The following is a 16,457-nucleotide window of genomic DNA, read 5'->3' as shown; positions in this document are numbered from 1 at the left end:
CAATACATTTTTCACATAGTGGAGCAGGATGAAGTTTTTTTTGTACAAATAATTTTTACATGGATGCCATTACGGTGCGTTTATTTAGGAAACACTGATTATATGCTAACTATTAATGGTACGAGAGCACGGTCTACTGTGTGACTGCATTGACAGGCATCCTATCGACAACTGCCGACTATAGATCACAGACCATAACTTGAGTGTTCAATCAGTGTAGTTCATATAAGATTGTACATCTTTGCTTGTGCCAATGTTATTAATTTATTTACTCATATCAATGTTCCCTGGCATTGTTAAATTATGGAAAGATAGTATTTATGACTTGTAGACTCCTCCTAAGGTCTAAGTGGAAAAAGACAACTTTTGTTAGCAAATATTTATTAATAACAATTATTTGATTTGTGCCAGAATACATATACTTTCCCCATGTATATCCTTGCTGATGTCATGAGTGATTTCTGCATTGGCACCTGATCCCACTGGCTCTGAATGTGCCAGATGGCCAACCACCTGTGCTAGCTAGCATGGGAACCAACTGCTTGCTCCTTACTCCAAACGTACTGCAGTGCAGACATGTCTACTTCATGTATGTGACATAGCAAAACTGGAAATAAAGTAAAATGCACTTTAATCTTGAAGTAAGGGATACCTTACAAGCACATGATCTTGTCCTGTATAAATACTAGTTCTGTGCTGGTGGAGTACTATGCAGTTTGCAGCAAACCTGTCAAGAGGGGCTGCCTGTATCAATTGACTCTCTGCTTATCTGGCCTCCTTCAGTTTTCTGTTGATCAGGAAGTCCTCTCCGGAGGGACTTGCTTGCTGTGAGCTGCAGTGCCAACTTCCAAGTTAAGACTGATTTGAAGCTGTGGCTGCCACCATGTGTCAGGCCTGGGAGCAGAATGTCATCCATCATTGTGTGGGTGATTTGCTGCTGCTGCCTGCCTCCATTCCTGTGTCAGACTTCAAAGGAGCCAGCTCTCTCTCTCTCTTGGCAGCAGGCCATAGCACTTCTCTGCATGACTTCATATACTCTGAGTGAAGCTGGTAGATGCCTTGCCTGTGTGCAGTCTATGATGGGGTCATAGGTCACTGAGCATCACTTCCCTTAAGCTGTATGCAGTTGCACTTGGCATGGACATGGCTGAATGCCTATTTACGTGAAATGACCGACCTCATGACATTGCAGCTGTTGAGCTGACACACCACTGTCTGTGGGCCGAGTGAGGATTGGTGCATTCCACAGTGGTACACTACAACCAGTCCTGCCCAAACTGGTTGCCTGGATGTCATAGAGTCAATTGTATTTTGTGGGTAATGAATGTTAAGTATTGTAATAATCTTTCACTAATGCCTTCAGGCCCAACCAGCTATCTACCCTCTGAGTTAGTGAACCCACTTACCTGGCACAGTACTTGTCAGCCTCCTGACCTTGACTTGATGCCAGGACTCCACCCCTCGTAGCATCCTACCCTAAACCTTTACTAACAGTGTCCATGAATTATTTAGCTGCGAGTTGTTGTTCTATTGCATCTTTCGGTCTTATAATCCACCCTGCCAACAGTGTCCATGAATTATTTAGCTGCGAGTTGTTGTTCTATTGCATCTTTCGGTCTTATAATCCACCCTGCCTCAATCTCTGCTAGCCCCTGCCCCAGGAAACCAAAGTAACTTATCCTGGGCTCATATTCTTTTTCTCCACCATCTGTCTCATCCTCTGTTCTGTTTCCCCCTCCACCCCACTCCTCCTCCATGTAATTGTGTACTACTCACAACTCTCCTTGCCTGCAGCCAGAACAAGATCACCATTGACACATTCCTATTCTATTCACCTGCTGCCTCTCCCCACTGACTATCAGCCACCCCACCCCAATCCTTTTCACGCTCCCCACTTTGTTTCTCCCTTAACCTGCTCCACCTCACACAACCCCTCATCCCAGTTGAACTGCAATACTTACATAATGTAGTAAATAGGATGTGGAATTGTACATCTATATGACTATAGCTTTGAAGAAGTATTTGTTGGGAAGCTAGCAACATTCTCAGTCTTATTTTTGGGCCTATCAATGGCTCAGCACCTCAGCCATTCTGTGAGTTGTTGTCACTACACCCTAAGCCATTTGTATTGCACCAATTTCCATTACAACTGGAAGGTTGCTTTTTTGGTTTGTGTTTCTGAAATCTTGACTTTACCTTGTTTTGGCTACTGATTGGTAGGACCATAGGACCATCTATTCTGATTCATAATCCAATCACATGAGTTCCAACAAATAAATTGTAAGAGTTTGTCAATCTCTCAAACAATTACAAATTACTTACATTTTATAAAGCTTTATTGATAGAAAAAGTGATGTAAAACTTGAAAGCTAGTGCCACCTCCCATATATTTACTATTACCAATCTAATTAAAGTGGGCTTCCCCCTCTTAGGTTAAGAAAAAAGAAGAAATATAATGCATCTTACACAATGAAAATAAAGTGTCTTAGACAGGACTGAAATCATTACTGAAGCATTTCTGCCAAAGGAACTATCGTTATCTTTAAGAATGTACTATCTGGTGGTTTTGTACCTTTTAAAACTTCAATCAAAGATTCAGATGAAATAGCCCTGTGAACAGAGTAGCGCTACTGAATAAAGGTAACATTTATATTCCTACTCTGTATCTGTTCTAAACTCTTATTCTTTAATATGATAATGCAATATTTTCTGATGGTTCCACATGATATAATGAAGACAGCAATAATTTCTATCTTTCCATACTCAAAGCTGTTCACTGTCAGCAACTTTTAATTGTTCTGTATTGTGAAACACTTGCATTTTGAAGGAGAGATCCAAGCAGAATTGTTCTGCAGATATACCTAGTTAAGAAAAGAATTGCTGCCATCAAATGATAAGCCACTGAAGTAGATATACATACTGAAATGGTCAGAAATCTTGAGCTCTTCTTTAGTATCATCCTTAACTGTCTGTTATATTTTATTCATATTAAAAAAAACACTGCCTGACAAAAGGAAGTGAGGCAGCCAAAAGGGATTGTTAGATGTTAATGTAACTTCATACAAGTACCCATCATCAGTGGGTATGTAAATGATCAGAGTTACTCTCCTATGTGACAGGTAAATGGGATCAGAGTGCATTAGTATTGTTCATGTTTAGTGTTCTTATCAGACCTGGTAGGACATATAACAGACATGAACAGCACCAGATGCTGAGTGATCATTGTGAAGGACACAAAGGTGCTGTGTTCTCATGAGAGACAGTGTTATCTGCACCTGACAGTTTGAAAGGGGCCTCACTGTGGGTCTACATTTGGCCGACTGGTTGAGTCGTACAACAACCAGATTTGTTGGGCACTCAGATGTGACAGTGGTGTGATGTTGGACTGCTTGGATATGTGAGGGCTGGAATACTTGTGATCAAGATTCCACTTGACCACACCTGACTACCAAAAGTGAGACTTGCATATTAGGCACCAAGCACGTCGTAACCCCTTCACATCTGTGCCTGTCATCTGAGAATCAGAAATGGACTGCCTGCAACATTCTGTTTCATATCACACTGCTGTTGGAGACTAGCAGCTTCTTGACTAGGGAATTACAATCCCATGTGTAGGTTTTTGTTAACACCACAACACAAATGACAGCATTTGGAGGGGTGCTGTGGCCTGGGAAGCATGAATGGCATCACACTGTGTTCAGCAATGAATCTCTACCCTCGATGAAAATTGTTAGTGAATATGGTAGCAACCTGGGGAGAAGTCCCATTCTTCTAATGCTTTGGAGAGGCACAGCAGTGTTACTCATGGTGTCATGGCATGAAAAACCATTGGCTATGACTTTAGGCTGTAGGTGGTTGTGGCAGAGGGAACTCTAGCAGCGCAACGGTATGTCTTGGATATCCTGCATCCTCATATGTTACCTCACATGCAACAGTATCATAGTGCCAGGCTGCAAAAGGACAATGCTTGTCCACACATGGGATGTATCTCTACGAACTGTCTGTATAATCTTGAGATAATCCCATGGCCAGTAAGATATCCTGGTCTGTCCCAAATACAACAGATGTGGGACCATCTCAGACATTAATTCTGTTCCGGTGCCAGTATAACATGGACCAGTTAAAACACTTGTGGGCAGCTTGTCACAGGATACAGTGACTTCAGGACACCTTTCCCAACCAAATTGATGCATGCTTCCAAGCTAGAGGGGATGCAGCATCATACTGATAAGTAGGTTCATACTGCCAAGTTCTTAATAAATTTGCCTAGCTTTTGTGATCACTTAAATAACACAATATTCTCTCTCAACAAATGAAGTTTCATCTAATTTCCTCCTCCCCTTCCAGGTGATTAACATTTTTTGTCAGGCAGTGTATATTCATTCAGTAGAGTTTAATAACATGTAAAACAATATAAAAAATGGACTACAGATTGAAAATATATGATACATACACCAAGTACAGCATATATTTGGCTTTCCTGGTCTGCGAAATGAAACAGTTCTCCATTTGGTTCTCTTGTTCTGAACCTGAGCTGGACAAGCATGCTGAATTTGCTGGGTTCAAATGATAACAAAAATTTTACATAACTGTGATAGCCAAATCGTGCTGGTACAGTTGGTGTGAGGCAGCTATGTCCTGTCCAACCAGCATCACAGACACAGTGAACATTAGATGTATCACCATTACAAGTGCCATGTGTGCCACAATCAATGGTGGAGCATAAGTTTTCTGTCATTGGGCAGCCTTTTCTGCTGTTTTCTGACAAAGCTGGGTCATACAGGTCATAGATCTGTGGAGTATCAAGCAGTACATTATTATATGGTTTATAATAAACAAATATTACAATGAACAAACATTAAATACAACAGTTTAATAAAATCGGAAGATAGGAAATCTCCTCCCCCCCCCCCCCCCCCCCAAGCAACAACAAAGGCTATAGTTAGCCCATGAGCATTTCGATATAAAATGCAGAAAGTATTTAGCCAAAAATTCACTTATGAAAAATGTGGAAAGAATTGAAATGTAAATGTAAATTAAGAGTATGTGATCAGTTTTGATATTTTTTTTCCTTCCTGACTATAGTGCCACTTCTGAACAAAGGAATCAAGCAGAACACTGAGCAGGAAAGCTCATGATTAACTTGAGTTATCAAAAGCATCCAGACACCTGGCTGAAAATGACTTACAAGTTCATGGCAGCCTCTATCAGTAATGCTGGAATTCAATTGGCCCACTCTTAACCTTGATGACAGCTTCCACTCTCACAGGCATACGTTCAGTCAGATGCTGTAAGGTTTCTTGTGGAATGTTAACCCATTCTTCACAGAGCACTGCACTGAGGAGAGGTATCGATGTCGGTCGGTGAGGCCTGGCATGAAGTTGGATAGCCAAAACATCCCAGAGTTGTTCAACAGGATTCAGGTCAGGACTCTGGGAAGGCCAGTCCATTACAGGGATGTTATTGTAGTGTAACCACTCCGCCACAGGTCGTGCATTATGAAGGTGCTCAATCGTGTTGAAAGATGCAGTCGCCATCCCCGAATTGCTCTTCAACAGTGGGAAGAAAGAAGGTGTGTAAAACATCAATGAAGGCCTGTGCTGTGAAGTGCCATGCAGAACAACAAGGGGTACAACCCTCCTCCATGAAAAACACCACGACACCATAACACCAACACCTCCAAATTTTTCTGTTGCTGCCAGATGACGTTCACAGGACATTCGACATACCCACACCCTGCTATCGGATTGCCACATCGTGTACTGCTATTCGTCACTCCAAACAATGTTTTTCCACTATTCAGTTGTCCAATGTTTATGCTCCTTACACCAAGTGATGCGTTGTTTGGCATTTACTGGCATGATGTGTGGCTTATGAGCAGCCGCTCGACCGCGAAATCCAAGGTTTCTCACCTCCTGCCTAACTGTCATAGTACTTGCAGTGGCTCCTGATGCAGTTTGGAATTCCTGTGTGATGATCTGGATAGATGTCTCCCCATTACACATTATGACCCTACTCAAATGCCAGCGGTCTCTGTCAGTCAACAGACAAGGTCGGCCTGTAACATTTGTGCTGTTCATGTCCTTTCACGTTTCCACCTCACTATCACATCAGAAACAGTGGACCTAGGGATGTTTAGGAGTGTGGAAATCTCATGTACAGATGTATGGCACAAGTGAAACCCAATCACCTGATCACGTTCAAAGTCCATGAGTTCTGTGGAGCACTCCCTTCTGCTCTCTCACAATGGCTAATGACTACTGAGGTCACTGATATGGAGTACCTGGCAGTAGGTGGCAGCACAGTACACCTAATATGAAAAAACGTATGTTTTTTGGGGTGTCTGGTTACTTTTGATCATATAGTGTATCTGTCCGATTTCATTTTATGCATTAATTTACTGCAATTAAAATGAAAAATCACCTTCAGAAGGCAAATTATGTAATACTGCAAATACAAACACAGAAAAGTAAAAGTGACAACATTATCCTAGTTTTTAAACTGTTAGTTCCTTCCTTGTGGAGGGGAGAGAGCTTGAGTGGGGAAGATTAAGAAGGACATGCTGGTTCTTGAATTCCAGGATGAGAGGGACACATGTACAGGAAAGATGGATAGGTTGGGGCAGGTTAAAAGGAAGGTCAGGTCACTTACCCTTGAGTCTGAGAGACCTGCCATTTCTTATAATGCTCTCTGAGAGACCTGCCATTTCTTATTATGCTCCCTCAAACTAACTCCCTCTCCTCCTCAAGGAATGATCCAACATTACTGAAAGCTAGTACAGTGCCACTCTCTTGCTTTTATATTCCACCACCTGACAGTAAATTCTGGCTAGCAGTTCTGTTTCATAATTTATTAGTTGGATTTTTTGATATGGTAACAGTATGAGAGTTTGGTGTCTTTTTCATACTTAAATAATTGTATTGATATAAAAAAAGTACAGTACCATTATATTTGCAATTTCTCTGGCCATAAAAACTGATATAATAGTTGAGACCCCACTATAAGTGAAAATAAAACTTCTACTCCTTCTTCCATTTCAAGGAGTGCATGTTGGCCCACCCCAAAACCATAAGAATGTAACAAAACTGCTGTCTCCCTCTCTTCATCAGCCCTTGTATATCCAGGCTTCTAGTTTCAGTTAATATTTAATTCTTGCCATTGCAGGCTCTCAGGTGGCATCCTTTTGACGTTGTCACACAATTCTTTGGTAGTGCCTCATCTCTTCTGTCCACTGTTGTTTCCACAATTATTTGCTGTCTAATGTCTTCATTCCACTCCATATCTCTTAATGTTAGACCAAGACATGTCACCAGAATCCCTCTTCAGCTGCTTCATTTCTCTGTTTTTCTTCCTTTTCAAAGAATCCAGTTTTCACTACCATAAACAAGTGCAGGCTCAGCCACCACATTTTATATTCCTCATAGTCTCAACACAGATATCTTCTTATATTACCATTTATAGCAGGATGTCCCCTCCTAAGAGTCATCAGGTGTGCTTTTTTTTTGTATATTTTTGAACCATGTTTCACATACTGATATCTCTGTCCTGAGATATGTAAATGAATTTTACCTGTTTTCATTATCACATTATCAATATTTTTGGGTCTTATGCATTTACCTTCCATTGCCATTACTTTTGTTTTATTTACATCTATAAACATTTGATAAGACTGTAAAATGTTATTGAATTTAACATTATTATGAAAAGGAAAGTTGCTACTCCCCATATAGTGGAGATGGTGAGTCACAGATAGGAACAACAGAAAGACTGTCACAAATAAGTTTTATGCCAAACAAGGCCATGGTCCCAAAAACAGATCTCTCTCTCTCTCCCTCTCTCTCTCTCTCTCCTCCTCTCTCCCCCCCCCCCCCCCCCCCCCCCCCCCTCACACACACACCATACACACACACACACACACACACACACACACACACACACACACACACACATGCAAATGCACCAGCATCGTCAAATACATATAAATCACATCACATGCACAAGTCATATTGTCGGTAAAAACTACTGTTTTAAAACAAGCTACCATACAGTAGCCACAAGATGTTTGTTGGTAAGTTGACCAGATGTCCGCTAATGTCAGCATACACTAGTTTTCAATAATTAATTGAAACAGTGAAAATAAAAGGGGGGATACAATAGTTAAAGTGTAATAAGCTTATAAAGTATAAAAAGTGTTACAGTAGTAAAAAGCAATAAAAAGAAGAACACGACAAAAGATGAAGAGCTAAAAAAGTGGTTGACATGTGCTCTAGTGCCAATATTCTAGGCAATAACATAAATATTAAACACCATTGATATTGCACTGGGTAATATAAACAACATAAAACAAATCGCTAAAGGAGCCACAAATGAAAGGAAATATAGTTCTGCACACAATGAGTGGCCCTCTGTTAGTGCTAACTCTAGAATTCTGCACAAGCGGGAAGTAGTTCCTCACTTCTTTTTACTGTATTTTTACGTATTTAGTTATTTTTTTAAACAAAGAAAAAGGCAGAAAACCAGGAATCAGATATTACATTTTCATAGCTATTGATCATTAATACATCTACATCTACATCTACATCAATACTCCACAAGCCACCTGACGGTGAGTGGCAGAGCGTACCTTGAGTACCTCTATCGGTTCTCCCTTCTATTCCAGTCTCATATTGTTCGTGGAAAGAAGGATTGTCGGTATGCTTCTGTGTGGGCTCTAATCTCTCTGATTTTATCCTCATGGTCTCTTCGCTAGATATATGTAGTAGGGAGCAATATACTGCTTGACTCTTCGGTGAAGGTATGTTCTCGAACTTCAACAAAAGGCCCGTACCGAGCTACTGAGCATCTCTCCTGCAGACTCTTCCACTGGAGTTTATCTATCATCTCTGTAATGCTTTTTCGATTACTAAATGATCCTGTAATGAAGTGTGCTGCTCTCTGTTGGATCTTCTCTATCTCTTCTATCAACCCTATCTGGTACGGATCCCACACTGCTGAGCAGTATTCAAGCAGTGGGCGAACAAGCGTACTGTAACCTACTTCAAGTAGAATATTTCTAATTCTATTCTTTCTAATGAGGTATACATTTTTGAAAAGTAATGACATTTTATAAATGTGGAATCGCAAATCGCATCCCCCTTGCTACCCCAGTATCACCCTGGATTGGAATAACTTAACCACATCCTTCACCAAGCCTTTGACTACCTATAATCATGCCTAGAATAGAGGAACATTGTTACCACAAATCCTTCCCCCCCTCTCTGAAAGTGATATTCCCCCATGCACCAAATCTACAAAATATCCTGGTTCATCATTATGCCTTACCTATTCCTAACCCCTTGCTACGTGGGTCATATACCTGTGGAAGAACTGTCCTATACACCTGTCTAAGCACATCCTATTTCATTCCCATCTTAAGCATATCCTACACTATCAAAGACACTCAAATTAGTGGTCACCACAAAATTGCGGCCAAGAGCGGAGTTGACCGCCCAGTGGCAGAATATGCTGCTGAACACAAAATGCTGGACCTCATTGGCTGCTTCACCACTAAGCTCATCGGGATCCTCCACCCTCCCAATATCAGGTAATTCTGTAGGAGGGGTTTGTCCTAGTAACATGTCCTTCAATCACACAATCCTCCTGGCATTCATCTTCACTGGCCCATGTCCCATACTTATCTTTACCAGTATCCATGTGCTTCCAACTTCATTCCATCAATCTGTACTCACATGTTTCTTTCTGCAGTTCTCCCTCCCCCTATTATGTTTCTCCACCCTTCCCCCTTTCCAGTTACTCACCTCCTCCTCCTCTTCAATGTGAGCCATACATAACCCCCTCTGCTTACATCAGTGTGAGCTCACTAATGCCACTTTTCTAAATCATTGCCTTGCTGTCTCTCCTATCCAGCCCTTAGCCATGCCTTCTTGACTACTCCTTCCACTCTCCATGTCCTTTCTCCTTTCACCCACTCTATCTGACACAATCCCTCACCCTATTTTGGTCGCCGTGCTGTGACAATGTAGTCAGTAGGGGCAGTATAGTGGTGTATGTGTTTATTTTCTATTAATTAACACCAAAGAAAGATAGTACTGAAAAGCTCTTTCAGTCTTGTTTATGTGCCTGGTGACCATTCATTGCCTTGCCTTTTGGTTTATACATGTAAAAATGGGCAGAGCAGCTGTCATATTTTTAGATGTTACTCAAACAAATCATCCCATTTATCCCAAAATGTGCAAATTATGTATCATCATGTGAGACTCAAATTCTACACAAATGCCAGTTTTTTGGCTAGAATCCTCAGGTGTATACTAAGTAAAGATGGAATTATTCTAAAATCTGTAAATTAAAGCAAGTCTTGTTGCTGAAAATTCATGCAGAACCAACAAATTAAACAACAAAGAATTGAACCTATAAACAAGCCAGGAAAATATTTGTTGCGCAAGTGACTAGAAAAGATTAGTTACTATTATTACCACATTGTAAGGAAGCATTGTTTCAAACTATAAACTGTATTCTGTTAATGACATGCAGAAAATTACAGCATGTCAAAATTTTAATTTGTGATGAGTAATTTTAACTCTGAAAAAGATATTCACTTTTTCCTAAAACAATTTAAGAAGTGTCAATGATATTTAATAAATGTTTCCCAAGATAAAACATATTATTTTGTTGCACTTGCTTTCTATAAATATGGATCATGGCTTACCTGACCATTATAAAACACATTCCTGATGCAACCAGAGAAACCAGTCAGAGTGGGCATGTAATTCCAATTATATTGCTGTGGTTGAAATAATTCTATGTGAAGACCACCAATCTGAAGTGGTGTGTTAACATTCAGATATTCATTGAAAAGTGGAACTTTTCCTTGTGCCTTGCAGCTGCTGTCATCAAATCTTGGCATTGCATCATCTTCAGTTTCTGCCATGACAGCAGATTTACAGTAGTCCACTACAAGATGAACATTCTATTTAAGCAAAAGAAAGAACTGCTATCGATTTATGTTATGTGTGCTTTCTTTAAGATACCTTTCTACATAAGTAAGAAATGTAATTAAGATACAAGTAATGATAAAAATAATATTTTTTATTTTTTATCATAAATAAGATACATTAACAACTACACAAAATGTGTTATTTCTGTAAGGCTTAAAACTGCATAACATCATAACCTAATATGACTCTGGCAATTACATTAACAATGGTACATATTCTTTCCATCTGGAAAGAGCCAAATGTTACTGACAGCATATTTCCAAGTGCTTTATTTGTTAATATGATAACTTCTGAAAATAAAATCAAACAGAACAGGAAGCTAACACAAGCAGTTTGAAATTATGGATTTCAAACAGAGTGACTTAATGCACCTTATATTGTACTCATTTCAAACTGATGCTGCAACAGAATGCAAAAAGAAAACAAAATATTGTTCCTTCTACTCTCCTTTATTTTATAATTAAGTTATTTGAAAGACAGAAAAAGAAAATATGATATGGAAATGATACAATGGAGTGGTAGACAATCTGTTATGGCTGTTCCTTTGTTCTACATTTTCAACTAGGTTGAATGCCTAGCGAGAGCTCCAAAGATCAAGTTTAGCACCAAACTCCAAATATAAAAGTAACTTATTATGCCAACAAACCAGCTGGTAAAACAAAGTGCTGCAGATATACAATTGGAAAGGCTTCAGATTTGGGAACTGGTGGATATTCATTTAGTAGAATAACCCATTTTCTCCTTTCCTCCCACTGATACATTCTTTCTAATAGTCAAACAGTGCACTACATATTGTGTTGAGTTAGCAGATGATTACAACATTTTAATGTATTATTGTTGTTGATTGATGAAAAAGATATTTGGATATTTACAGCCTTTGTGATTCTTTATCATGTTAGTGACATGTGAAGAAACTTTACAAAAAACATTAGTGCTGCTCCTAAGTGTAACATTTGCAACAAAATTTCAATGATTTCAGGGAAGAGGTCCTTTAGATATCTAATCACATCACAAGTTACTTTCATTTAACACAACCAAGAAAAAGGGAAAGCCTATGTTCTGTGCTCAAAACCTTGACTCAGCAGAAATCTCTCTCCATTTGTTAACACCTGTAACTGTTAGTCACAGAGCAAATCCTTTACAGATATCAGAAAATCTCAAGCACTGTTACGTTTTAGCAAGACAGTATGTGAGAGGTTGTGTGAATTATATATCACTAGAGAGACTATTTTCAAAGGCTGCCAACTCCATCACTCAAAAATGAGAGAGGCTGTGAAAATCTCATATCAAAGCCCTTTTTTTATAGGATAATCTCAAAAATATTGATCAGAAACATATTTTGGTTGTTACTGTAAATCATGAAATATGAGCAAACATAGCATAAGCAGACATTTTGTAGGAAAAAAGTGAATGTTATACTATTATTGATACATCTCAAAATTTTCTAGAGTTAGCCTTTTCTTAAAGTGAGAACACTTCTGAATCTAACTCCTTTGAGATAACACTGAACCAATATACTCAATAAGGAAACAAAGATTAATGAAGCAAACTTACAAACACTATTTTCAATTTAGAAGAACTTAAATCTTCCTGATATATGTATAAATATATGCTCAGTGTAGTTAACCAGCTTCATAAGTTTATTTTAATTTATGAGCACTTAACTGTTAATATACTTAAAAAAACACAAATTTCATAAGAAAACTGGTGTATAAATGAAGTCAGTAGAACAGTTAATGGGGGGAGTGACTCTCCATGGTATACAGTTTCTGTAAAGAAACTAACCTGACTTAAAGCCTGTAACATTTATATGAAAAATGTAATCTGTACTATCTTCAAATAAAGTACTTTGTAACAAACAATCACTGTTGTTTCCTGCTAATATTAGATCTAAAATAAAACAGTAATTGTTCATTTTATCATTTAATTCAATAAATTATTGTCACCCAATTTTTGGGTATGTATTTCGACTGAAGTTACGCCTCCATAGCTGAGTGGTGAGCACAGCTGACTGCCATGTGGGGGACCCAGGTTTCATTCTGAGTATTGACAGGGATTTTTCCTTGGTGGGAGGAGTGGTACAGGGTGAACTCACCCTTGTGAGGCCAACTGAGGATCTGAGCGAGATGGCACAGTGGTTAGCAAACTGGACTCACATTCAGGAGGATGATGGTTCAAACCCATGTCCGGCCATCAAGATTTATGTTTTCTGCAATTTCCATAAACTGCCCCAGGCAAATGCCAGGATGGTTCCTTTGAAAGGACACGGCCAATTTTGTTCCCCATCCATGACACAATCCGAGCACAAGCTCGGCCTCTAACAACCTCAATGTCAACAGGATGTTAAACCCAGTCTTCCTTCTTTCAACTAAGGAACTATTCAACCAATTAGTAATGGTTCCAAGATCAAGAAAACTGATGACTGGGAGAGTGGTGTGCTGACCACATGCCCCTCCATAATGCATCTGATGACGCTGTTGGCAGATGATAAGGTGGTTGGCTGGGCCCTGTTGGCCTGTCTAGGGCCAGAAAGTGGAGCTTCATTTTTTGTAATGATAATGTGTTGATTTGCAGATGGGCAGATCATGACAGATTTTGTTTTGGCCAGAGCCTTCTTGAAAAAAGAAAGACACACAAGTTTGCACAAGCAATCACATCTCATGCATCTCCAACTGCTGTGGCCAGAAGGTAGTAGTGTCATACTGCACAAAAGCAGCAATCCAGAGTGGGTCAGGGGAGGGAGGTATAGCATGGTGCAGGACATGGGCAAGGGAGAGGGGGGGTGGGGGGTGGGAGGGAGTTAGCACTGCCTGACAGAGCATGCAGGGAGTAAATAGTAGCCAGATTCACTGTCAGAAGGCTGTGGGGGAGGGATGGGGGAAGGGAAGAGGAATGGGGAGTGAAAAGGAGAGGAGCAGAGAAGGGGAAAAAGAGCAGTGGATGGATTGGCAGAGACCGGCACACAATGAGGATGAGCGGACATGAATTGGGAGGAGGCCTAGGACAGTGGGGGCAGAAACTGTTGGTTCAAGAGTGTGAGGACAGTAGTTTACCACAGGTTGAAGCCAGTGCAATTTCAGCAGTGGAGAATGTGTTGCAATGATAACACCCAGTTCAGAAAAATGGGTGATGGAGTGGAGGTTCCAGATGGCCTGGGTTGTGAAGGAGTCACTGAAATCAAGCATGTTGGGTTCAGTTGCATGTTGTGCCACAGGGTGGTCCCACTTTATTCTTGGCCACAGTTTGGCAGTGGCCATTTATCTTGGTGGACAGCTGGTTGGTAGTCATACCAATATACGAGGTGCACTCAAGTTCGAAGGCCTCCGATTTTTTTTCTAATTAACTACTCACCCGAAATCGATGAAACTGGCGTTACTTCTGGACGTAATCGCCCTGCAGATGTACACATTTTTCGCAATGCTCATGCCATGATTCCATGGCAGCGGCGAAGGCTTCTTTAGGAGTCTGTTTTGACCACTGGAAAATCGCTGAGGCAATAGCAGCACGGCTGGTGAATGTGCGGCCACCGAGAGTGTCTTTCATTGTTGGAAAAAGCCAAAAGTCACTAGTAGCCAGGTCAGGTGAGTAGGGAGCATGAGGAATCACTTCAAAGTTGTTATCACGAAGAAACTGTTGCGTAACATTAGCTCGATGTGCGGGTGCGTTGCCTTGGTGAAACAGCACACGTGCAGCCCTTCCCGGACGTTTTCGTTGCAGTGCAGGAAGGAATTTGTTCTTCAAAACATTTTTGTAGGATGCACCTGTTACCGTAGTGCCCTTTGGAACACAATGGGTAAGGATTATGCCCTCGCTGTCCCAGAACATGGACACCATCATTTTTTCAGCACTGGCGGTTACCCGAAATTTTTTTGGTGGCGGTGAATCTGTGTGCTTCCATTGAGCTGACTGGCGCTTTGTTTCTGGATTGAAAAATGGCATCCACGTCTCATCCATTGTCACAACCGATGAAAAGAAAGTCCCATTCATGCTGCCGTTGTGCGTCAACATTGCTTGGCAACATGCCACACGGGCAGCCATGTGGTCATCCGTCAGCATTCGTGGCACCCACCTGGATGACACTTTTCGCATTTTCAGGTCGTCATGCCGGAATGTGTGCACAGAACCCACAGAAATGCCAACTCTGGAGGTGATCTGTTCAACAGTCATTCGGCGATCCCCCAAAACAATTCTCTCCACTTTCTCGATCATGTCGTCAGACCGACTTGTGCGAGCCCAAGGTTGTTTCGGTTTGTTGTCACATCATGTTCTGCCTTCATTAAACTGTCGCACCCACGAACGCACTTTTGACACATCCATAACTCCATCACCACATGTCTCCTTCAACTGTCGATGAATTTCAATTAGTTTCACACCATGTAAATTCAGAAAACGAATGATTGCACGCTGTTCAAGTAAGGAAAACATCGCCATTTTAAGTATTTAAAACAGTTCTCATTCTCGCCGCTGGTGGTAAAATTCCATTTGCCATATGGTGCTGCCATCTCTGGGACGTATTGACAATGAACGCAGCCTCATTTTAAAACAATGTGCATGTTTCTATCTCTTTCCAGTCCGGAGAAAAAAAATCGGAGGCCTTAGAACTTGAATGCACCTCGTAAAAAGCTCTGCAGTGACACCAGCAGAGCTGGTAAATGTCATGGCTGCTTGGCTGCTTCTCATGTCACCCAGCCTCTGATGGGGAGGGATAAACCTGTGACAGGACTGGAATAGGAGGTGCTGGGAGGTTGAACTGGGCAGGTCTTGTATCGGGATCCAAAGGCATATGATCCTTGTGGCAAGAAGTTGAGATTGGGGATGCCATAGGATGACTAGGATGTTGTGGAGGTTCGATGGGCAATGGAACACCACTTTAGGAGGACCTTGGGTAGGATGTCCCACATTTCAGAGCACGATGATGGATAATCAAAGCTCTGGTAAAGGATGTCATTCAGCTGTTCCAGTCCACTATTGGGAGACAAAGGTGGCATTCTTTTGTACCTGGTTCTTAGGGGCAGTGGGAGGATTGGGGGTGTGTGAGTATATGGCAGACCTGAGCAAGAGAGTTCTTGTCGCTGCAGATAATTGCATAATACTGTTGATATTCTTACCTGGAGTTCTCATTTTTTGAACCTTATTTTTATTTTTTCAAATTTATTTCAATCGACAATCGACTGCATAATCTAGTGGTGATTCTGAACATATAAGTGGAGATTTAACTCATGACACTAATTTAGGCCACTGGTCTATTTAAACTACAGTTCATCTCCTCTAAAACATATTTTTATCAAATAAACAAACAACACATATTTTAAGGAAATGAATATACACTGAGTTAAAAAATGAAAATTCATTTAATCTTAAAAGTTTGCAGGGTATCCGATGTCAATGGTCAGCTACTGACCTTCTCATTTATTCTTTTTTAATTTGTGTTGTTGCTTTAAATAACACACAGATTATGTGAAA

General features: G+C 40.6%; 1 protein-coding gene across 1 annotated transcript in view; it reads right to left on the bottom strand.

Annotated features, from left to right (window-relative positions):
• The window catches only part of LOC124803199 (neural-cadherin-like), a 275,285-nt gene that overhangs the window by 50,478 nt on the left and 208,350 nt on the right, over window positions 1–16,457 (bottom strand). Inside the window, 2 exon segments of the mRNA XM_047264381.1 lie at window positions 4,454–4,792; window positions 10,706–10,966. Of these exon segments, the coding sequence (XP_047120337.1) occupies window positions 4,454–4,792; window positions 10,706–10,966 (600 nt within the window).

This window comes from Schistocerca piceifrons, chromosome 6 (genome assembly GCF_021461385.2).
Source record: "Schistocerca piceifrons isolate TAMUIC-IGC-003096 chromosome 6, iqSchPice1.1, whole genome shotgun sequence".
Taxonomy (NCBI): Eukaryota; Metazoa; Arthropoda; class Insecta; order Orthoptera; family Acrididae; genus Schistocerca; species Schistocerca piceifrons.
Note: the sequence above shows the minus strand (reverse complement) of the source record. Positions and strands in the feature narration are given on the sequence as shown.